Raw genomic sequence first — 24,442 nt, forward strand, 5'->3', positions numbered from 1 at the left:
GTCAAATTCTACCTGTATCTCATGGTTCTGTTAAAAGCAGTGCTTCCATAAAGTACTCTTAGTCAATTCACGGATTCTCTCACGGATTATAAGAACACAGTTTATTTTAAAAAGCATGTAGTTATTCTCTCCCTCGAAATATCACTATTATTATTATTAAGAATTTATAGCAGGTATAGAATTTTGTATGATTGATTCATCTGGTTTATTCAACCAAGATTGATTTTATGTCTATTACGTAAGACAGTAGCCAGACATAACTGGGATATGAAAATAAAGTTCCTTCCTTCCTTCCTTCCTTCCTTCCTTCCTTCCTTCCTTCCTTCCTTCCTTCCTTCCTTCCTCCCTTCCTCCCTCTCTCTCTCTTTCTTTCTTTCTTTTTTTTTTTTTTTTAACAGAGTCTCACTCTGTCGCCAGGCTGGAGTGCAGTGGCGCGATCTCGGCTCACTGCAACCTCCGCCTCCCGAGTTCAAGCGATTCTTCTGCCTCAGCATCCTGAGCAGCTGGGACTACAGGCGCCCGCCACCACGTCCAGCTAATTTTCGTATTTTTAGTAGAGACGGGGTTTCACCATGTTGACTAGGATGGTCTCGATCTCTTGACCTTGTGATCTGCCCGTCTCGGCCTCCCAAAGTGCTGGGATTACAGGTGAGCCACCACGCCCAGCCTGTTTCTTTAAAAAATTGTTTTGTAATGTAAGTGGAGGATAATACCCTGCATGTTTATTAATAACAATAATATTCACTGGGAAAGAGGGCCTGGTGGTGATTTACGCTGATGACAACCATTCCTCACTATGGAAAAAAGCGAGGCTTTCTCTGCTCTACTTTTATTCAGTAGAGTATTGTAAAGATTTTACAGAATGTCAGAGCTGGATAAAAGTTCCTCATAATTATAGGAGTGGAGAGAGGAGAGTCTCTCTTCCTCTCATTTTTGAGCAAGAGCTGTACATTTTCCAAGAAACTTTTTTTTTTTTTTTTTTTTTTTTTTTAAGGCGCCTCTCGAAAGGGGCCGGGTTTCCTTCTCCTGAAGGGAGATGTTGCCTCTGGCGCGCTCCGATTGGTTCAGTTCACTCTAGAAACACTGCTACCGGGGAGAAACTGGACCCCAGGGTCGGGAGCGAATTCCAGCCTCCAGGGCTGATAAGCGAGGCATTGGTGTGAGAGAGACTTTACTCCGCCGTGGTGGGCGGAGGGCGCGCAGTGGAGCAGCAGCACAGGCGCGGGTCCCGGGAGGCCGACTCTGCTCGCGCTAAGATGTGGAATCTCCTGCACGAAACCGACTCGGCTGTGGCCACCGCGCGCCGCCCGCGCTGGCTGTGCGCTGGAGCACTGGTGCTGGCGGGTGGCTTCTTTCTCCTCGGCTTCCTCTTCGGTAGGGGCGCGCCTCGCCGAGCAAACCTCGGAGTCTTCCCTGTGGTGCGGCGGCGCCGGGACTCGCGGGTCGGCTGCGGAGTGGGGTCCCGTTGCTGGTCTTCCCCAGGGCCGGCGATTAAGGTCGGGGTAATGTGGGGTGAGCACCCCTCGAGTTAGGAGGAGGGTAGCTGCGAACGGTGCAGGGCTGAGTTCTCCACAAGCTGCTTGGAGGACAGTCACTCAGGTTGAGGGTAGGACAGAGAGAACCTGAAACTAGGCGTAGGAAGGTTCCACGTGCTGGAGGCCCTGCAAGACAAGGCACTTCTAAGGGTTTAGGACGAGCGCCATCCTCTGAGGGCTGTTGAATCAGGCCGCCCAGGGAGCTGCGCACCAAGACTTGTTTAAGGTTTTTATCGGGTCGTACTGTTTCAGGTGTACGGTAGAATTCAGGACATTGCTGCAAAGGAAGTTTTTTTTTTTTTTTTTTTTCTCTCAGTGCATTCTTTCTTCCTTGGAAGTAACAGAGGCAAGTTTGGGAACTGTGTGAACCAGGTCAGCGATCCGGACAGATCTCTACCAGCAGGTCTTTTGCGGTTTTTCCTGTGTACTGATTTGCAGACTTAATCCTACTTTCTAAAAAAAAAAAAAGCAGAACAGCACAGGCGAGCTCAGACTCTTTTATTAAATTCCAATTTTGACTTTGCCACTTTTTAGTGGCCTTGAACAAATTACCGAGTCCCTCTCAGCGTTAGTTTCCCTATTTTATGATGAGGATAATATTATCTGCAAATTATTGAAATAGTAAAGAATATAGCATGTAAATCTCCTAGCACTGTACTGGGATTTTCGCCATTTTATTTCTTCTTTTACCAAGATGCTCCTCATTGGACTTTAATGCACAGGACTAGTCTAAGGTATCACCAGGTAGTTCACTCCTGCTCGGAATTCTTGACCCTCTTTTGGGATTTAGAAGAACAAAGCATGGACCAGATAGGTTTAAACAAATTCAGTCTCTTCCACTAGCTTCATCTTGGGGTTGCTAAAAGATTTTTGAACCACACACTGTGCTCATAACATTCTTCATCTCTTAAAAGGATTTTAGTCTTCCTGGTATTGCCCTCACTTCCGTCCCTGTATTCCCTGCTCCGTGGCTGACACAGAAGAGTTCTTTATTGATGCCCGCCCCGCACCCCCTAGGATTCTCTGCTCTCCCCTCCCGCTGCAGGCCTCCATCCTCTTTATTGTGTTCATTTTTCAGATCTCAGTTCAAGCATCTCATCCTCAGTGTGTTGTTTCTTGATCCCTCACTCTAATCCAAGTCTTCTTGTTTTATGCCCAGGTGGAATCTTATTTCCGTTTGCGTCCAATCATGTATTTTAATATGCATGTATATATGTATGTCCGTTTGTATGCATGAGATTAAGAACTAGCATAATTATAGTTGGAAAGCTCCATGAAAGCTGGTTGGGTGCTAATTTTGTAACTATTTTATTCCCAGATCCTGTAATTTCTCTAAATAAACCCTGGAATATTGCCTTATCTCCTTCAGGTTAAAAGCCAACTGTAAGGTCTAATGATTGCAGGATCTAGCTATCCATTGCTTCTGGCTGCTTATGCATGCACTGGATGTCTGGCAGAGAGGTTGGGTAAATTGTAGTTTCATTGTAGCTGTCTGAACTTGGATTTCTCAAGCCTACTTCACTGGAAACAAACTCTCACAGCAGTTTGTTGTAGTTTCAGAAACAGAAAATTAGAAGTCTGAATTGCCTTCAACACTTGGAAATAATTTATATATTTGAAATATATTCATGGTTAATTCATCATAAAAATGTGTTAAATGCTTATTCTGAGTCAGCAGAGGAAGATAGAAGCTTTATAAAGGTAGAAGGTGGATCTCCTTTTTGCCTTCATTTTCAGAAGATCTTGTTCATACCCATTAGTTGAAACATTAATGTCATTTTATTTTGGTACTCATTATCTCATAAAACATTTCTTAGAATAACAGCAATACCTATCATTGATGCTAGATAAAAAATATTTTCATTTGGTTTGTAACTTAAAAATCTGTTTGCATGATTTTTTTTTTCAGTGAAAGTAAGCAAGAGAAATTAAACTTCAGGAAAATCTCAATGCCAAAAGTAATGTTGATAATTTGTGTTTTACAAATGATACATACAACAATAATGAATAATAAATCCTATCTATAGGCTCATATCTCATGCCTATTTTGGGATGTATTTTTCAGGATGGTTTATAAAATCCTCCAGTGAAGCTACTAACATTACTCCAAAGCATAATATGAAAGCATTTTTGGATGAACTGAAAGCTGAGAACATCAAGAAGTTCTTACAGTAAGCACTTTCTCAAAAGTTTATACGGACAAGTTGTTAGAAAAATTTATCATTCTGTTTTGGTCCAATATTTTATATATAGGAACTGGCCTTTTTTCCTTAAAGTTTTATTTATTAAAGATCTTGTATCACATTTCATCTGAGGAGGACTATACTTTCAGCTAAAGTTTGTCATTACAGAGGTTTAGAGCAGGAGTCAGCAAACTTTTTCTGTAAAAGGGCCAGCCTTTGTAGGCCAGCTGATCTGTGTCACAGCTAGTCAGCTCTACTATTGCAGCACAAAAGAAGTCATAGAAAATACATAAACAGTCTGTCAGTTCTGATAAAACTTTTCTTATGGGCACTGAAATTTGGATTTCATATAATTGATGTGTCAAAAATATTATTATTTTTAAAACCGATTTAAAATATAAAAACTATTCTTAGCTTGTGGACTATACAGAAACAGTTAGTGGGCCAGATTTGGCCAGTGGAACCTAGTTTGCTGATTCATGCTTTAGAGAAAGATAGTGCATTTCAGTTAAAAAAAAAAAAAGGACTTTGAGTTAGAATTGAGTTTGAATTCTATCTTTGCCTATTAATACTTTAGATGAATACCTAAACTTTCTGAGCTCTCTTTTCCACATCTGTAAAATGGGAATAATGATCTTATTATGATATGAATGAAGTCAAAGAGCATATATTTGGCATATTTTAAAAACTAGTTCCCTACTTCCTGAAATAGCTGTTTCCAGTGTAGAACAAAAGAGATAAATAAGTAAATTGAAAAAGCAACTGAAAAGAAAATACTTATATAGAATTACTATATATAATTGATTAGAATACTTTTCCTTCTCTTTCTTTCTTTCTTTCTTTCTTTCTTTCTTTCTTTCTTTCTTTCTTTCTTTCTTTCTTTTCTTTCTTTCGTTTCTCTTTCTCTCTTTCTTTTGTTTCTCTTTCTCTCTTTCTTTCTCTCTCTCTTTCTCTCTTCTTTCTTTCTTGATGGAGTTTTGCACTTGTTGCCCAGGCTGGAGTGCAATGGCGTGATCTCGGCAAACTGCAACCTGTCTCCCAGATTCAAGCAATTCTCCTGCCTCAGCCTCCTGAGTAGTTGGGATTACAGTCATGTCCCACCACACCCAGCTAATTTTGTATTTTTAGTAGAGATGGGGTTTCTCCATGTTGGTCAAGCTGGTCTCAAACTCTCGACCTCAGGTGATCTGCCCGCCTCGGCTTCCCAAAGTGCTGGGATTACCAGCGTGAGTCCCTGCACCCAGCCCAGAATACTTGTTTTTTTCAAAGCATGAGATCCTTTTGTGAATTTTTACAAATTGACTTAGCTCATGTGTCAAAAAATACTTGAAGTCCTTCTAATGATTGCAGGATTCCCTGGTGAATAAAGGTTGTAATTCTAAAAGACCATTTTACACACACACACATAGGTGTGCATAGATGTGCACACATATAATCATACAAACACATATATATTTGTATTAATTACAGCAGAATTAAAAGTATAAATAAAAATTGATAGGATAACTTTGAGGTCTTTGAAAGGACCTTTTAAATGTGAGACTCTGAAGCTCGAACTTCTTTATCTTTGTGGAAACTCCTCCTCTGCGCTTTTTCTACTATAATAATATATAGTAGGTATAATAAAAGTGGAGGTCTGGCAAGGTATGGTCTTTACTCCTGGACAGAGCTGCCGTTCCAGCTTTCTTCCTTTCCTAATGTTAGTGGTGGAAGAGATGCAAGTTACTCCAATTTACTGGTAGCCTATCCATAAAGTCAGTAGCAACTTCAGTCCTTGCTTTTTCAGAAGAAGGAATTCAACTCGGGGCAAAAGCAGAAAAAGAGACCGAGGCAAGCTCCAGAGCAGGAATGGAAGTTTATTTTGAAAGGCCTTCTAACAGGAAAGAAAGGAAGGTACGCTTGGAAGAGAGCCAAGCAGGCACATGAAGGTGAGAGGCCAAGTGCCCCACTTAACTGTGATCCTAGGACTTTTTTAAGCTTGCCTCTTTCCCATGATTCTTCCCTTAGGTTGGGCTGCCTTCATGTGCACAGCCCTGCTAACCCTTGGGAAGTGAGCGCCCGCAATGTGTGTAGGAAAGTATACACAGGCCCATCTGAGGCTCTCTTCCTTTTTCTGGTGGAGTGTACCCGGAAGATTATACTACACCATTTTTGTCTCTAACACGCATGCCCAGGAAGTTGCTTCTCCCTGGAGTCTGCATTCAGTTAACAGTTTGGTGTTAGCAGGTGGGGACCATCAAGAACTGGCCTCTCCCTGACATTGCCGAATCATTTTTAGAGACAATGCGATAATTACTGAACCGAACAACACAATGCGATAATTGCTGAACCAAACAATCACCTGACATTCTAGTGGGTCCGGGGGAGAGACCTCTCCTGCCTTGCTCCTGTCTAACTACCTGTAACACTAACTTGTGACATAGATTGACCAACAAAGAAGAAAAATAAATGCCTTTCTTTATTTCTCTTTTTGGACCGTCAAGCAAGATTAAGCACTCAGCTTCTTGTTTATTCTCCATGTCCCTAACCAAGCTCCTCTACCTGGATGATATTCAGCATAAACACACAAAATAAAGAAATTGAAAGAATTCCCTCTCATTCCTCCAAGGACCACAGAATCTCCAGAAGCCTCCTAAACTCTCTAGATTTCCAATTTGCCATTTGTCCATCAGAGAGCTTTTAATTAAAATATACCCATGGGTCAGGGACTATTAAAGCCTCTGACCTTCCATCTTGTCCCTCTTTATAATCCTTTGTTCTGCTCGTAAAAGCCCCCACTGTTTCTGAAATATCTGCCTCAGTAGTGAATGGGAGGATTAATTAGAAGCATTTTTTTTTTTTCATTCTGCCTTGAGGTACAGGGTTGTATGTGTTTTCCCTTCTTTGAAAACATCCAGTTGAATTCACAGATCTGTTTACCATTTTGCATCTCTAGAGGGATTTTTCCTTTTCCACCTTGTTTTGCAAGATAAGATTGTTTTAAAAGGTGTTTTAGACTTTTGGTCTCAGAATTTTACTGGTCTGTATTTGAATACAGATACATAGGCCCAATGAAATCACATATTAAACTATACTTCTCAATTTTTTCATCACTTGAGATGTGTGTCACAAGTCATTTATTGATACTAGAATATCAAATTGTGTTTTAAAAAAAGGTAAGAATAAGAATTTACACATTTTTCAGAATAGCAAAAATCAACTGGTAGATCTCTGTCAGACTGGTTTAAATATGTTCCAAGTATTGTCACATTATCTCAATTATTATTATTATTATTGTTTCATTTTTCAGACAGGGTCTCACTCTGTTGCCAGGCTGGAATACAGTGGCACAATCATAGCTCACTGCAGCTTGGAGCTCTAGCCTCCCTAGCAGGTAGCACTACAGGCACATGCCACTATGCTCAGCTAATTCCACGTTTTACTAAATGCGTTCAAGTCATCTTTAACTCTTGGAAACATTGCCAAATTATTTGTAAACAAGATTAAATGTACTAAAACAGAAATAACAGTAGCTCTCTTTAAGAACTGAGAAAATGTAATCGAGCATAGTGGCTCACCCATGTAATCCCAGCCCTTTGGGAAGGCAAGGCAGGCAGATTCCTTAAGTTCAGGAGTTTGAGACCAGCCTGGGCAACATAGCGAGACTCTGTCTCTACAAAATATTTTTTAAAATTATCTGGACATGGTGGCATGTGCCTGTAGTCCTATCTACTCAGGAGGCTGGAGTTCCAGGTTTTAGTGAGCTATGATTCCACCACTGTATTCCAGCCTGGCAACAGAATGAGACTCTGCCTCTCACCAAAAAAAAAAAAAGCAAAAAAAAATTGAGATAATGTGACAATACTAGAAACACATTTAAACCCAGCCCTACAGAGATATATAAACAGAATTTGGCTATTTGGGAAAATTTGTAAATTCGCATTTTTTTAATTATTATTCTTATTTATTTATTTTTTGCAAAATTTGATATTCTAGTAGGTTCAACAACTTGTGACACAACATCTCAAGTGATTAAAATCATTGAGAAGTGCTATTTAATACACAATCTAATTGAGCCTCAAGTCTTTGTGAAGTAACGAGATAGTGATGTTCTCCCCATGTACAGATGAGAAATTCAAGACACAGCTGGGGTTACATAGTGAGTTAATGATAACACCTGTATTATACCACTTACAGGTTTTATGCTAATTATTTTATTTAGTATTTGCAATGGATCTTTTTTCGTACTAATCTTTTCCAGGACGTGTTTTGTTCAAATGAGTGAGTGCCAACCCTGATAACAGCAAAATGTTGTTTCCTAGTTGGTAGTGACAAGACTGTTATAGGAAAATTCACTTATAGTAGCATAGCCTTATAATGATTTTCTCCTGCTTTTTTGTGAGTAGGTTCAAGATTCTCCATAGTAATTCCTTTTGCTTGTAGGGACAGAGGTATAGCTGGCACTTGGGGAAATCTGCATCCTACATTAGTTACATTGCAGTTTGTGATTTTTGTAATATTCAAGAAAATAGTGACATGTTGGCTGTTTTTCTGTCTTCCCTGCAGGTGCTCACTGATAAGGGATAGAGACTCCTTAGCTGCTCTTATGTTTGTGCTCTTTTTGTTACAATATTTTCCATATTAGAAATTCTGTGTAAGATAGTTTGCCCCTAAACATTTACCAAATGAGGATTTTAATACTATTTTTATAAATACAATTTAAATAACTTTAATATAATTATTAAAAGTAAACAAGTTACAGGAAATTCCAGTTTTACAAAATTGAGTTACTTTAATTCATTGTTGATTCACCAAATGAAAAAAATTAAAACACATGGTAGAATGAAACTTGAAACTGGGATTATCATAGCCGTATTGGTTATTAGTTTTTTTTTTTAAAGTCATCATAAGGATGGAATTATGTTGATTTTATAAAACTACATATTTAAAACTAGAAATTTATGAAGTTCCAAAAGTTTATGAACTATATATATATATATATATACATATTTTCATGCTACATAATATCTTGTCATATATTTAAGGGCTTAAGTTAAAAATACTAACCAATGAGCTCTTCAGGGAAACAAGAAATTTCCCAGGAGGGAGAAATTTAAAACAATCAAAAGCACCAGAATCTAAATATATTAAATGAGAAATTAGTCTACTGAAAATATTCCTGGTAGCCAAATTTTGGCCACATAATTTCTTTGTTAAAGATATTATTCTTCAGACTAATTACTGTCATTGATTTTAAGTGTGTTCCTCTGTATTATAGATGAAGTGCAAGAGATTCATTCTGAACTTGTGTCAGTATGTTCAGATTATTCTTTGATGAAGATACTTTATAAATGGTTGCTAGTCAACAGTTTATCGCTTGTGTATAATTCTCACTATTTAAATAAGTGTAATTATTAGTAATTCTTGCCATGTCACACCTTGGTCTTTGGGATAAAATATTTTTGTCTATTTCAATAATTTACACAGTGATATAGACAGATAATTCCATGTAAGTTTCAAGAAGTATAGGTCTTAAGAAAGAATATGACACTTTATTAATCTACCATATGAGGCTATAGTCATAGGATTACACATAATGATACAAAGATCAATTTCTCCAATTTTTCTCTTGATTTAGTACAAATTAGAACATAAAAATTTCAAAGCAGACTTTGAAAATCTATTTCATGCAATAATAGTACCACTTTAATGTTTTAACATACCACATTTCAAAGTATTTTTGTGTAACTCTGCTTTATTTTGTTGATTTGGAATAAAAGTTGATTAAACATTAATATCTAACCAGTTTCAATTTTTGTTCACCAGTAATTTTACACAGATACCACATTTAGCAGGAACAGAACAAAACTTTCAACTTGCAAAGCAAATTCAATCCCAGTGGAAAGAATTTGGCCTGGATTCTGTTGAGCTAACTCATTATGATGTCCTGTTGTCCTACCCAAATAAGACTCATCCCAACTACATCTCAATAATTAATGAAGATGGAAATGAGGTAATAAATAAACAAATAAATAAATAAAAGAAACATTGCCCCCATTTATTCTTTTTCAAATACTTCTATGAAATAATGTTCTATCCCATCTCTAAATATTAAGAGAAATCAGTATTATTGGATCTTGTGAATACCTTTAATATCTTATTATCCATGTCAACTAATTTCCTATGATGTTTGAGTTTTATGTGTTTTAGAAAGATTCTGAGAAATTAATGCTTGATAAGAGTTGCTGTTTTCTTGTTTTTAGTACTACACACTAATATCAAATATGATATACTTGTGAACTTACAAGCATAAAAAGAGACACTTTATAAAAGAGATTCTTTTTTTTTTTTTTTTCAGATTGAGTTTCACTCCTGTCGGGCAGGCTGGAGTGCAGTGGTGCCATCTCGGCTTACTGCAACCTCCACCTCCCATGTTCAAGTGATTCTCCTTCCTCAGCCTCCTGAGTAGCTGGGATTACAGGTGTGCACCACCATGCCCAGCTAATTTTTGTATTTTTAGTAGAGATGGGGTTTTGCCATGTTGGCCAGGGTAGTCTTGAACTCCTGACCTCAGGTATCCACCTGCCTCAGCCTCCCAAAGTACTGGAATTACAGGCATGAGCCACTGCGCCTGGCCAACAGATACATTTTTGATATGTTTAATTTATAAAGACACTGCACAGATTTGGAGTTGCTGGGAAATTCAGGGATCCAGTGTGCAGTTTGACCCAGCAAGTTTTTATTGGTACTTAATGATTATGTCTCAATTGATCAGGTTGAGCCCTGTGCGAAGAATTTGTGTGTGGACATTTGGAGAGGACAAGTTTGGAGGCAAGGTCTTTAGCATGGTATTTAAAGAATTTGCAATCTTGTCTGCAAGTTGGGGCATATACTTAAGAAACAGGAGACAATGCAGATAAATTGATATATTTATTATGATGATATGTTCAATATGAAAGATCACAAAATATAACATACATTCATCCCTACTTAACATACCTTAGTTTTAGAGCTACCGTATGTAGAAGAGTCCATTTCAATTTAGGTAACTTCCTTTAGTCCTTTTATTACTGGGCACTCTTAATTACTATAGCTTGAAATATGTCCAGTTTAATCAGTGAACTGAAAATGTCATGTGATATAAGTACATATTTAATTTTTTTTTTCATTATAGGTCAATAACCTCCTTTTATTGACTAATGAATCAGTCTCTTCTTAATGATAAATATGTTGTTATGTTTTACAGTCAGTGATATAATTCCATACCGAATTTCCTAATGTGATTGGAGCTTTTCATATTAACTGCTGTTCTCAATTATAGTAGTTAACAATATAACTTTAAAAAGTATTATTAAGCCAGGCGTGGTGGCATGTTCCCCTAATCTCAGCTACTTGGGAGGCTGAGATAGGATAATAGCTTGAGCCAGGAGTTGCAGACCAGCTTGAACCACATAGCAAGACTCCACTTTAAAAGAAAAAAAAAAAAAAAAAAAAGAAAAACAAGCAAAAAACCCCTAAAATATATTATATTTAAAATGGAATACCATTACACATCATAGAGCCTCAGGTTGTTAAATAAGGGGTGGCATATCTATACTGTTAAATACCAAGGGGTCTTTAAAATATGTTCTGAAAAATTATTTAAAGATATAAAATATTGACAATGTTAAAAAGTATACATATGCTTAAACCTCTGTTTTGATCTGTCAAATTTGGGAATTGTCTAGGTACAATGTGGAAAAGAACAAACATATAATATATTTTAGTTTATTTTTTTAAGGTGGAGTCTTGCTAATGTTGTCGTTTTTTTCTTCTTTTTTCCTTCCTCCTCACTTCCCAGTTTTGATTGTATCATTGATTATTTTATTGCATTACTTATTTTTGTATTATGAGCATTCATAATGTTACCAAAGCCTTTTAGAGAATACAAAATGAATCATGTAAAAGTTTCATTTGGGAAATTTTCCGATAGTGTTAGATACCTAGTTTCTTAATTTTTTAAAATTACACCGTTAGTTCTTTTTTATTTTTATCCAAGTTATATATGTACATAATCTCACAATGTACATATATATATATACTCATATATGTACACAATTCTGAGTGCCTTGCTTTTTCTCTGTTTTCCTCTTTCCAGAGGCAATCATTATTCAACTATAAGTTCATTCTTTTGATATTTACATCTATTTCTGTAAACTATATGCTTATATGCTTTTATTTCAGATGCAGGCATTATCTATTGACATTGTGACAAGTCAACTCCCTGTTCATCCCTTGGCCCCAACCACCATGTTCTCTTACTATCTTCCATCTCCCAGTATAATTTAATTGGTATGAATAAAAATTCACAGCTGAGCTATGTGGTAAACTGTGATTCCTTTTATACCCCTACACAAAACAGACAAGTTCTTCATCCTATAGGCAACAAATATGATTAGTATTTTTTTTGAGACGGAGTCTCGCTCTGTCTCCCAGGCTGGAGTGCAATGGTGCGATCTCGGTTCACTGCAAGCTTCGCCTCCCAGGCTCACGCCATTCTCCTGCTTCAGCCTCCCCAGCAGCTGGGACTACAGGCGCACGCCGCCACGCCCGGCTAATTTTTTGTATTTTTAGTAGAAATGGGTTTCACCGTGTTAGCCAGGATGGTCTCGATCTCCTGACCTCGTGATTTGCCCGCCTTGGCCTCCCGAAGTGCTGGGATTATAGGCGTGAGCCACTGCTCCCAGTCAAATATGATTAGTATTTTGTGGATCCTATCAGAGTTTTTTTATTAATTATTTATTTATTTATTTATTTATTTATTTATTGAGACGGAGTCTCGCTCTGTCTCCCAGGCTGGAGTGCAATGGTGCGATCTCGGTTCACTGCAAGCTCCACTTCCCGGGTTCACACCATTCTCCTGCCTCAGCCTCCTCAGTAGCTGGGACTACAGGCGCCCGCCACTACGCCCGGCTAGTTTTTTTGTATTTTTAGTAGAGACGGGGTTTCACCGTGTTAGCCAGGATGGTCTCTATCTCCTGACCTCGTGATCCGCCTGCCTCGGCCTCCCCAGAAATATTTTTAATGTATACAGAGACATTGTTTCACCTTTGATTATGCAGAAATAACATACCATAAAGATTGAACTATGTATTGACTTTATGTCACAAAATGTAAACAGAAATTGTAAACTAATATTGTTTTAGTTATACTCAGACTATATAATTTGAGGCTACTAGTGCATTTTGAAAAGTAAAAAATACTCTAAGACTGAAATATAATCTATCTTTGATAAAGTCAGCCAAAAAGTCATTTCCTTGACATTAAAAAACTTTTCTTGTTAGAATAGCTCATAAACTTGCTTTAAAATTCAGTGTGGCATAGTGGTGCTGCAAAATTGATTACCCTAAAAGCAAATCAAGTGAGACAAGTTTGAATATTCCCTTGCCTGAAAGACATGCTTATATAACGACTTTGTTCCTTTATTGATTTTTATTGCACCTCAGCATAATTTTTCTTTTAATCTTACCTAGTGATTCAGATGAGTTCATATGTGAATCACAGAAAAAACATGGGAAATTCAGAAGATGTGGGGATTTGGCAAGTAGTAGTTGATATGGTTTCATTTTAGCTTCTATCAGTCGCAGAAAAGGGAAATAACTACTGCTCTAGTTAGTACAATGTAAAATCTGCCCAGATCCATTCCTCATCTCCAAATCCCTCCCATTTGTATTGCTGCACTGAGCAAGACCTATACAGTATAATGTTGAAAAGAAGTTTTGATACCAGATATCCTTAACTTTCTTCTGGTCTTGAAGGAAATACCTTTAATTCTTTTTCACCATTAATTATGATATTTACTGTTTTATTTTTCTGGTTATCTTAATGTACATCCTTTCCACGTATACTAAAATTTTTTGCTATATGGATTTATATGAAACACATTTTTCTTTGAGATCAGCATGCAATTTTTCTTTCTGGATCTGAAGATGACATTCAGTGATATTCTAATGTTAGAATAATCTTATATTTTTTGAACTTGTAATATTAGCATTAGAGTTTTAAATTCATATATTGATATATATTCTGTTTATACTCATAGCATGTTTAGTCTGTGTGTTTGCAATCTGTTTGTTGGGCTATAATTTCAATATTATACTTGCCTTCTAAAATGAGTTGGGTTTTTAATATTTTCTGAAATAGGTTTTGTTGTAATTAAATTATTTTTTCCTTTAACCTTTCCAACTCAAGGAAAACCAATTGGCCTTGACTCTATTGTGGAAAATTTTAAACTACTGGTTTAATTTCTTTATTGGTTGTTATATGACTATTTTATGTTATATAATAATTTTTATTGTTTGTTAAATGGCTTTATTGTTTGTCATATGATAATTTTATGTCATATAACAATTTTTATTGTTTGATATATGACTTTATTGTTATATGGCTAGACAACTATACTTTTTTTTTTTTTTTTTTTTTGACTGAATCTCACTCTATCACCCAGGCTGGAGTGTAATGGCATGGTCTCGGCTCACTGCAATCTCTGCCTCCCCAGTTCAAGCAATTCTCCTGCCTCAGCCTCCCGAGTAGCTGGGACTACAGGCACATGCCACCACACCAGGCAAATTTTTATATTTTTAGTCGAGACATGAGTTCACTATGTTGGCCAGGCTAGTCTTGAACTCCTGACCTCATAATCCACCTGCCTCGGCCTCCCAAAGTTCTGGGATTACAGGAGTGAGCCACCGTGCGTGGCCGATTTTCTTTTTTTTTTTTTTTTTTTTTTTTGAGACGGAGTCTCGCTCTGTCGCCCAGGCTGGAGTGCAGTGGCCGGATCTCAGCTCACTGCAAGCTCCGCCTCCCGGGTTTACGCCATTCTCCCGCCTCAGCCTCCCAAGTAGCTGGGACTACAGGTGCTCGCCACCTCACTCAGCTAGTTTTTTGTACTTTTTAGTAGAGACGGGGTTTCACCGTGTTAGCCAGGATGGTCTCGATCTCCTGACCTCGTGATCCGCCCGTCTCGGCCTTCCAAAGTGCTGGGATTACAGGCGTGAGCCACCGTGCCCAGCGTGCGTGGCCGATTTTCTAAAAAATGTATTCTTATTTCAGTTTTTGTAAGTTTTATTTAAAATGCATTTTCCATTTCATGTAAGCTTTCAAATTTATAGTATAGTTGTTCCTGGTATTTTCTTATCTTTTTAAATCTGTTCGGCATCTGTAGATGTGCCTCTTTTTGATAATTGATATTATTTATTTGTACTTTTGCTATATTATTTTCTTATTGCTCCTGAGAGGGATATGTCGAATTTACTAGTGTATCCAAATAATAAAATTTGGCTTTGGCAATCTTTTCTCATCTATCTTTGCTTTATATTTTATTAATTCTGTTCTTGTTTTATAATTACCTCTTTTATCTTCTTTGTGTATACGTTGCTGTTCTTTGTAAAATCCTCAATAGAATGCTTAATTTACTGATGTTGAGTCTTTCTTCATTTCTAATATGAGTATGTAGAGCCATAAATTTTCCTTTATCTTCCCTTTCCACTTCAACTACATCTCATAAATTTGGATTAGGAGTAGTTTAGTTATGATTAGCATCTAAATATTTTTTAATTTCTGTATTTTCTTCTTTGATCCTGGAACTATTTACAAGTCTTTTTTTAAATTCTGAATGTAAACATTGTTCTTGTTGTTTGTTTGATCTGATCTCTAAATTGAATATATTGAGATCAAATAATGTGGTTTGTAGGACACTAATCCTTTGACAATTGTTGAGGCTTCCTTTGGAGCCTAATATGTGCTCAATTTTTATAAATGTTCTGTGTTTCTTTGGGGAAAACGTGTAATTTGATGGTTGTTTGGGGTAATATTTTATATTTGTACATTAGTTTGAGTTTGTTTATTATTTGGCTGAAATCTCCATTATCCTTAACGTGCTCTCATTTTGTCTGCTTCCTTTATTAGTTAGAAATAAATGTTAAATGATCTCACCTCACTATAGTGGTGTCTATGTTATATTATATATATAATTTATAATTTCATAAATTTATGTTATCTATAATTTGGGGACCTATTGTCATATGTAAACAAAATTAGAATTGTTGATGAAATGACAGACTTACACTTATGTAGTAGCCTTCCTTATCTCTTTGTAATGTTATTTGACTTTGCCCTAAAATTTTTTTTAAAGCTAATATTTGTTTGGTATTTCTTTTTCAGTTGTGTTACTTTTAAACTTGCCTAGGTTTATTTCACTCCTTGTCAACTGATACACAGCTAATTTTATTTAGTCTGACATACTATGCTTTTTAATTATTCTTTTTTCCATTTTCATTTTTTATAATTCTGATATACAATATTTAGGTCACTTTTACCTTCCTCTAGTATGAATTTTACTCTTCCTTTTTTCCCCTAAAGCTTTGGTGTCATAATTCAATCAATGTTTCTACAATATATAAACCTTAGAATACTTTCACTTTCGTTATATATTACCAATTTATATGCATAATTTTAATTCAATCTTGTTTCATAAACTTGAAAACTATGTTTGTTATTATGATAGTAATACATTATTATCATATACAGTCCTCATTTAATTTTTACCACACATTTGCAATATCTTTCCTTTCTGATTCTCTTGCATCATTTTAGAGATTCTTTTAGAGGCTTCATTTGTTGTATGGTATTGTTTTGTTTATTGAACAATATTGTTTACAAATGTTCTTTGTTTTAAGTGAACACCTGTCAACACAAAACTGTTAAAATTTGGTGGAAAAATGTGTTTTTCATATTCATTCTCAAAGGAAGAATGATTTTGTAGGACACAAATTTGCAGTTTGACAGTAATTGTTGCTCAAAACCAGGGAGACAATATTCTACTGAATTATGGATTCCATTGCTACTGGGTTTTTTTGTTGTTGTTTTTTTGTTTTTTTGTTTTTCTTTTTGAGACGGAGTCTCTCTCTGTTGCCCAAGCTGGAATGAAGTGGTGTAATCTCGGCTAACTGCAACCTCTGCCTCCCAGGTTCAAGCGATTCTCCTGCCTCAGCTTCCCAAGTAGCTGGGACTAAAGGTGTGTGCCACCACACCTGGCTAATTTTTGCATTTTTGGAGAGGAGGTTTTGGTAGAGAGGAAGTTTTGCTCTGGAACTCCTGACCTCAAGTGATCTACCTGCCTCGGCCTCCAAAAAGTGTTGGCGTTACAAGCATGAGCTACCGCACCTGGCCTTAACTTTTTTTTTTTTTTTTGAGACGAAGTTTCGCTCTTGTTGCCCAGGCTGGACTGCAGTGGCGCGATCTTGGCTCACTGCAACCTCCACCTCCCAGGTTCAAGTGATTCTCCTGCCTCAGCCACCCAAGTATCTGGGACTACAGGTGCACCATGTCCCGCTAATTTTGCAATTTTAGTAGAGACAGGGTTTCCCCAGGTTGGCCAGGCTGGTCTTGAACTCCCGACCTCAGGAGATTCACCTGCCTTGGCCTCCCAAAGTGCCGATGTTACAGGCATGAGCCACCGTGCCCAGCCTGGCTTTAATTTTTATTTAAATTTTAGTTCAATATCATGTGTATGATACATACCATAAATACAGTCTTTGCAGCTGTAATTTTACTCTGTTCTTTCTGTTGGCTCTTTTCCATAGTACTTTGGAGGTGTTTGGTGATTTTGTGGCTCTGAGTTCTTCTCCCTTAGAATTTGGGAATTCTTTAAAGCTAAGTTGAAGACTGATTCCTCCTGATCATTTCTCTTAGGCCCCAGGGAGCACTACAAACCTGGCACTGCTTTAAAATAAATATTTTAGCTTGAGGCATACTGTATAAATAGTGAATGGAAATTTGCAGGGTTATGAATTATCTGGAACCCTTTTTTCCTGCTTTACCTTAAGCCATTACTTTCCATGGAGCAAGTTTATTTTGAATTTATCCTTAACCCTGAAGGATTTTATTATTATTATTATTATTATTATTATTATTATTATTTTGTCACCCAGGCTGGAGTGCAGTGGCGGCAATCTCCACTCACTGCAAACTTGCCTCGCAGGTTCAAGTGATTCTCCTGTCTCAGCCTCCTGAGTAGCTGGGATTACAGGCACATGCCACCACGCCCGGCTAATTTTGTATTTTTAGTAGAGATGGGGTTTCACCATGTTGGTCAGGCTGGTCTCAAGCTCCTGACCATGTGATCCGCCCACCTTGGGCTCCCAGTCTCCCAAAGTGCTGGGATTACAGGCGTGAGCCACCGTGCCTGGCCAGGATATTGTTGTACTTAGACCAGCTTTATGCACAGTCTTCTGCTAGATTCCATTATGTGAACCAGTTTTAGACTAACTCCTGAATCCTTTTCATGGGACCATAGGCTTTGATAGATCCACCTAAGGCAAAGCCAACTTTCATGCTGCCTCTGAGGATTCTTGCTTTCATTTTATTTTTTTGCTTCTGAATATTCCTTACTATTTTTTCAAATTTAATTATAAACTTAAAAAGACATGTATTTGGTTCAGTGTTTTTCATTCTTTTCAGTGCATATGCTGTTCAGAGAATCTAGATATGGCCAGTTGTGGATTCCCCAATCATGTACTTTTTTTAAGTAAATTTAATATTTACTCTGTTCCTAGGTAATTATCTAAGCACTATTATAATGAACGAGATTACCAAACAAAGTTACTTTGTATTTGGGGATTAAAATTTTTCTCCAAAATCAAAAGCTAGTCCTTACAAGTTCTCTCAAGAAATTCATGAGGTTAATTTACTTCTAACCTTCTGTGAAGCAACTACATATTTAGGCTTTTATTTACACTAGCTTGGTATGTATGCCACTTACAAAAAATCAATTTCTAATTCTTCCTTCTATCAGTATACAGGTTATAGTACACAATATTGCTTTCGGAAGAGTATCTTTTTACCTCTTCTGAGCTTTTCTTTCTATAGTACTTACTAATTTCTGATTGTTGTTTTTTGTTTGGTTGATTTTTAGTTATTGGTGGGGGTTTTTAGCTTTGTTTCCTTGAATAGATCTTACCATTTTGAGGACAAAGTCTGTGATTTATTCATCTCATGAATTCCTCACAACTTCTAGCACAGTGCTGGGTATCTGATATTATCATCAAAATCCTGAAGGATTCATTCACCCTCTACTGACATAAAAGATAATATGCATTTGTTTATGTTTGATTATAGTAATCAAACTTTAACTGATTTACTTTTGATTATAATATTTTGTTTCTTTAGATTTTCAACACATCATTATTTGAACCACCTCCTGCAGGATATGAAAATGTTTCGGATATTGTACCACCTTTCAGTGCTTTCTCTCCTCAAGGAATGCCAGAGGTAAAAACACAGTGCAACAAAATAAAAATGACAAAAAGAAGCCTTCCTTCACTTCATACATTCAGCCAATAATTAAAGGGTCATAAAGGGACTTTTGATGTAATCCAATTAATTTTTTCCACATTTAAGTAATGAGAAAGTCTTAGTAAGAAGGAGGAATATTGATTATATTTTATTCATAGTATTTTTAAAGATACAATTTACTGCAATGAGATGCACAAATCCCAAATGCACATTTATTGATTTTTGACAAATGCCTACATCTGGATGATCCACACCCCATCAATGTACAGAATATTACTTTTACATCAGAAAATTCCCTTATGCTTCTTCTTAATCAGCTCTACACACCCCAGAGGATATCTTTCTTTGACATTTTTGCCACCATAAATTAGTTTTGCCCATCTAATTTTTCATTTTTTTGTTCAGTCTGTGTTTTCCTTTGTTGAAACGAGATTCTTAATTTTGATATTGTAAAATTATTTTCCTTATGTTTTTGCACTTCGGGCTTTCTTTATTAATATTCTCCTTCTTTATTATTTACAGTGATATAACTGCATCACTTATGTATACCAAAAATTAACAATAATTTTTTATTTAAAAATAGTATTAATATTACCAGATTGAAGCTAAACAGAAATGACCAAATAGTATATGATAGCAGAAAGTATAATGAATCAATTTAATTTAAAATAGGTAAAAAATATAAATTATACTTTAAAAATCTTAAATGAATGTGATCTCTTGAAGAAGTTGAAGTGTGAAGTGTGAAATTGAAGAACACTAAAATGTATTGAGCAGTGAAAAGATTATGTATAAAAAAACAGGTTGACCGGGTGCGGAGGAAGGCGGATCACCTGAGGTCAGGAGTTTGAGATCAGCCTGGCCAACATGGTGAAACCCCATCTCTATGAAAGATACAAAAAAAAATTAGCCAGATGCGGTGGCACACACCTGTAGTCCCAGCTACTCCGGAGGCTGAGACAAGAGAATGGCGTGAACCCGGGAGGCGGAGTTTGCAGTGAGCCGAGATGGCGCCACTGGATTCCAGCCTGGGCGACAGAGGGAGACTCCGTCTCAGAAAAACAAAACAAAACAAAAAACAGTTAAACCGTTTATGTTTCTGGATGAGAAAACATCATGTTATAGGGAGAAGATTACACCTAAATTAGTGGGTAGGTTTTTATAAACCACTTGCAGTGGGCCGAGATCGCAACTCCTGACCTAATAAACTCTATTGGGTTTTTAATACCCAATTAAAATCTTCCAAATAATTTTTGGACTTTGACATTACTATTAATCATAAGAAAGAGTTATAAAGATCATTGTCTCTTATTTCCTTCAAATAGACTTAAAATCTTCCAGATCAATGGCTAAATAGAAAGAGCACACACGTTGTATGGGTTTGCTGTTTATGTTCAAATATCAGATGAGTTTGCTGATCGGTGTTCCTCACTGGATCATCTGTAACCCAGTGGAGTGTTAATTCTTTCAAAACTATGTGTGTCCATATGTGTGTTTAAAACATTTCACGGGCCGGGCGGCGGTGGCTCACACCTGCAATCCCAGCGCTCTGGGAGGCTGAGGCGGGCGGATCATGAGGTCAGTAGATCGAGACCATTCTGGCTAACATGGTGAAACCCTGTCTTTACTAAAAATACAAAAAAGTTAGCCAGGCGTGGTGGCGGGCGCCTGTAGTCCCAGCTACTCGGGAGGCTGAGGCAGGAGAATGGCGTGAACTCGGGAGGTGGAGCTTGCAGTGGGCCGAGATCGCAACTCCTGACCTCAGGTGATCCGCCTGCCTCCGCATCAGGCCCACGTGTTTTTTTATACATAATCTTTTCACTGCTCAATACATTTCAGTGTTCTTCAGTTTCACACTTCACACTTCAAGTTTTTCAATAGATAACAGTCATTTAAGATTTTTAAAGTACATTTCATATTTTTTAGCTATTTTAAATTATTATTTAAATTTATGCACTTCAGCCTGGGCGACAGAGCTAGACTCCATTTAAAAAAAAAAAAAAAAATTCACGATTTCACGATCAGTAATCTTTGAATTTACGTCTGAATCCTGTGGAATAGGAAATATGGGACTCTGCTTTATGATGTTTAAAATTAGCAATTTGCAGTGTTGATAAAATATAGCCTATTCTAGTGGTTCTCAAGCTTTAGTGTCTGTCACAATAATCTGGATGGCTTTAAAACACAGATTTTGGTTTCCACTTCCTAAGTTTAATGGGGTGGAGCCTTAGAGTTTGTGCTTGTAACAAGTGTGATATTGTTTCTGAGGGTTCAAGGACCATCTTTGAGAATCACTGGTTTTGCCTCCCAATTCTATCTCTATAAATAAGAGTTAGGGAGATGGAAGCTTAAGGAAACAAAGAAAATTCCAGGCTAAGAGTGCAAGATTCTATTTATTCACAGTCATAGAACAATGGATGGTACAGTGTAAATTGTACAAGAAGGTCTTTGTCTAAAAACAAAGCTCTTTTCTAACTCACAGTGACAACTTGCATTTGAGAAGTGCTGAGAGGGAATATCTGTCACACTTGTTTTCATTTTCAAAGTTTACTCTCATTTTTAAGCTAATATCTTTTTCAGCTTTCTCTCCCTCACAATTTGTTTTGTGAGGATTGCTGATATATCAAAGGACAGCCATATTTAGAGACATTTAAAGGTATAGTCTCCTCAAAGTTATATTAAGGATAAATTTCATGTAGGATACTTACACTAAAAAAATTATTTTGCTGAAATCAAATTGGTTAATGACTTTGTAGCCACAGTTAAAATAGAATAAGAGTGTGCTCCAGAGAGGGCTAACAATGATAAATCAGAAATATAGTGTTGTGATTAATAGTGCATTATGTTGCATTGGTCTTAGGAAGAAATACAAGAGCTAAATGTAATCCTTTTACATTTAGGCAAATATTTGAATGTCAGTTTCCCAATTAGATTCACATTTTATTTAATATTACACCCACTTAAGCTCCAGTTCACCATTTGTATACTCTATTTAAATGCTTTTTATTTTTTTCTATACTACTTATCACCTTTTAATATAATGTATGCTTTGCTTAGTTATTAAATTTAATGCTCATTATCGTATTGTCTCATCCACGTTACAGGAAATCCCCAACTTAAGATGGCTACTTAAAATTTTTTGACTTTATGATGGTGCAATAGCCATACTCATTCAATCCACTTCTCAACTTACCATGAGGTTATGTCTGGATAAACCCATTATAAATTGAAGATATCCTAAGTCAAAAACACACTTTAGACATATAATTATTTTCAACTTAGGTGAGTTTAATAAGACGTAATCCCATTGTGACTGAAAGACGACCTGCAGTGTAAGTTCCTTCAAGGGCAGAGATTTGTTGCATTACATAGGGCACTGCGTAACACATGATATATCTTCACCAATTTGTGAAATGAATCCTAGAATCAGCTTGGAGACAATTCTATTTTAATATCTCATATATATTTGTTGTGTACATGCTATGAAAAATGTAGTCAAAAAGGGAAACAATAGCCAAAATAAAAATGATAGGATTTTGGAAATCATCTGGGACAGGGCTTTCAAACTGGGCTGTGTAAAGACTTTCCAAAGGCAAGCATGACAAGGTTTTAAAGAGATCAGTTTCCAGATCATCAATTACCCTGTGTACTTTTTCATGGTATTGAAAGCTAGCCTGTCATGTGGTCCTGCTCCCTATTTACAAGCATTTTCATCTTATTTTACAAATGAAAAACATCTCCCACCCATTCTAAGTCAATATGAAGCATTTCTATGTGTTGTAAAAATCTCTGGGGCTCCAAAAAAAGAGACAATTAGAAATATTGTTTTCAATGTTAAGATAACGAATGATTCTAACAGCTGGGTAACAAATTCTTAGCAATTCAAAGTTTACAATTGAGCAAAATTAAAGGTAAACTCAATTGAGTTTCCAGCTAATATCATTAAAATACACTTGTATGAAAGATCAATTTGTGATTTTCAGATTATAACTTGAAAGAAGTTTAAATAAGTTAGTGACAATTCCATAACAAATCTTTCATTCCTATCCCAGTTTTCTCAGAACTTACTGTAAAAACAGTAAATGTAAATTGAACTGTTGTTGCTGATCCATCTCATTCTAGCAATAATTTGTTCACTTACTGAACAAATGTGTTAAGATAATGCTTCACTGTCCCACTCATTGCATTAAGATATATTTCTAATCAAGTATTATGGTTATGCATTATTTATAAGAATTGCAATGATGTTGTTAGATTTAATTTGATACTACTAGTAATTACAATTATAACTTTATCCTTTTTTTTTTTTTTTTGAGACCAAGTCTTTCTCTGTCGCCCAGGCTGGAGTGCATTAGTATGATCTCAGCTAACTGCAACCTCCACCTCCCGTGTTCAAGAAATTGTCGTGACTCAGTCCCCAAGTAGCTGGGATTACAGGCACTTGCCACCACACCCAGCTGCTTTTTATGTTTTTAGTAGAGATGGGTTTTCACTATGTTCACCAGGCTGGTCTTGAACTCCCAACCTCAAGTGATCTGCCCACCCCAGCCTCCTAAAGTGCTGGGATTACAGGCATGAGCCACCATGGCTGGCCTATAATTATAACTTACTCCTGAAGCTGTTTCTTAACAAAATCTGTCACAAAAATAAATACTTCTTTTAAAAAATTGACTTATATAGATATACTGATTCAAGGAAATTTGACAGTGATTAATAAAAGACTTTCAAGCATACCCATATTTAAGGTAATAGATTCTGGAATGAAATTTAGAATGCTAGTTGATAATTATGGAGTGTTCTCTTGGGATCAACATCTGTGAGGAGAGCTGGATTAGGCAGAGGGAGAAGTCACCCTGCAATGCCAGCTCAAGGATAGCCTTGGCTAAGCCTATAAGGAGGTCTGGAATAGTTTCTCAGAATTGTCCTATGTTAGACTGAGATGTCCAGGTCTGTATACCCTCACATCAATCAGTCACTGAATGTGTGGCATTCTAGGAAGGGACATGACCTTGAGCAAGGGGGCTGTCTATAGCTGAGGCAATCCTTGAAGGGGCTGACAGATGAAGGTTGTCTGCAGAGAGCCTTCCCTGCAGCTGGAGCAAAAAGTCCCTCATTGACCGTGAACCTGGACAGCTCATCCTAGTGCCCAGTACAAATATATTTTACTTTACAGTAAAATTCTGTGGAGGAAGGTGGACAATATACAAGTTCAAGAAAAAAAAAAGAGATGACAAAATTTTGACTGTAAAGAAGAGCATGTTCATGTATTTTTTAAAATTGATGATGTTGAATACTAAATAAATATAGTTTTTAAATTCCTTTGGATTGATATAAAAGTTATATACAATTTCATCTAAAACTGTTAATATTTATAGTAAGCCAGATATTGCATGCTTTGCAGCTCCTTAAAGG

At 36.6% G+C, this 24,442-nt stretch overlaps 1 protein-coding gene across 2 annotated transcripts in view; it reads left to right on the forward strand.

Annotated features, from left to right (window-relative positions):
* The first annotated feature begins 1,000 nt into the window (after window positions 1–1,000).
* The window catches only part of LOC126934744 (Putative N-acetylated-alpha-linked acidic dipeptidase), a 66,011-nt gene continuing 42,569 nt past the window's right edge, over window positions 1,001–24,442 (forward strand). Inside the window, exons 1-4 of one of the 2 annotated variants that reach the window (XM_050755527.1) lie at window positions 1,001–1,374; window positions 3,601–3,706; window positions 9,524–9,710; window positions 18,905–19,006. In XM_050755527.1, the coding sequence (XP_050611484.1) occupies window positions 1,257–1,374; window positions 3,601–3,706; window positions 9,524–9,710; window positions 18,905–19,006 (513 nt within the window). In that variant the 5' untranslated portion in view covers window positions 1,001–1,256. Of the gene's footprint in view, window positions 1,375–2,889; window positions 3,002–3,600; window positions 3,707–9,523; window positions 9,711–18,904; window positions 19,007–24,442 lie in introns of those variants that run through there. The other variant, XM_050755529.1, reaches the window with a different exon arrangement.

This window comes from Macaca thibetana, chromosome 14 (genome assembly GCF_024542745.1).
Source record: "Macaca thibetana thibetana isolate TM-01 chromosome 14, ASM2454274v1, whole genome shotgun sequence".
Taxonomy (NCBI): Eukaryota; Metazoa; Chordata; class Mammalia; order Primates; family Cercopithecidae; genus Macaca; species Macaca thibetana.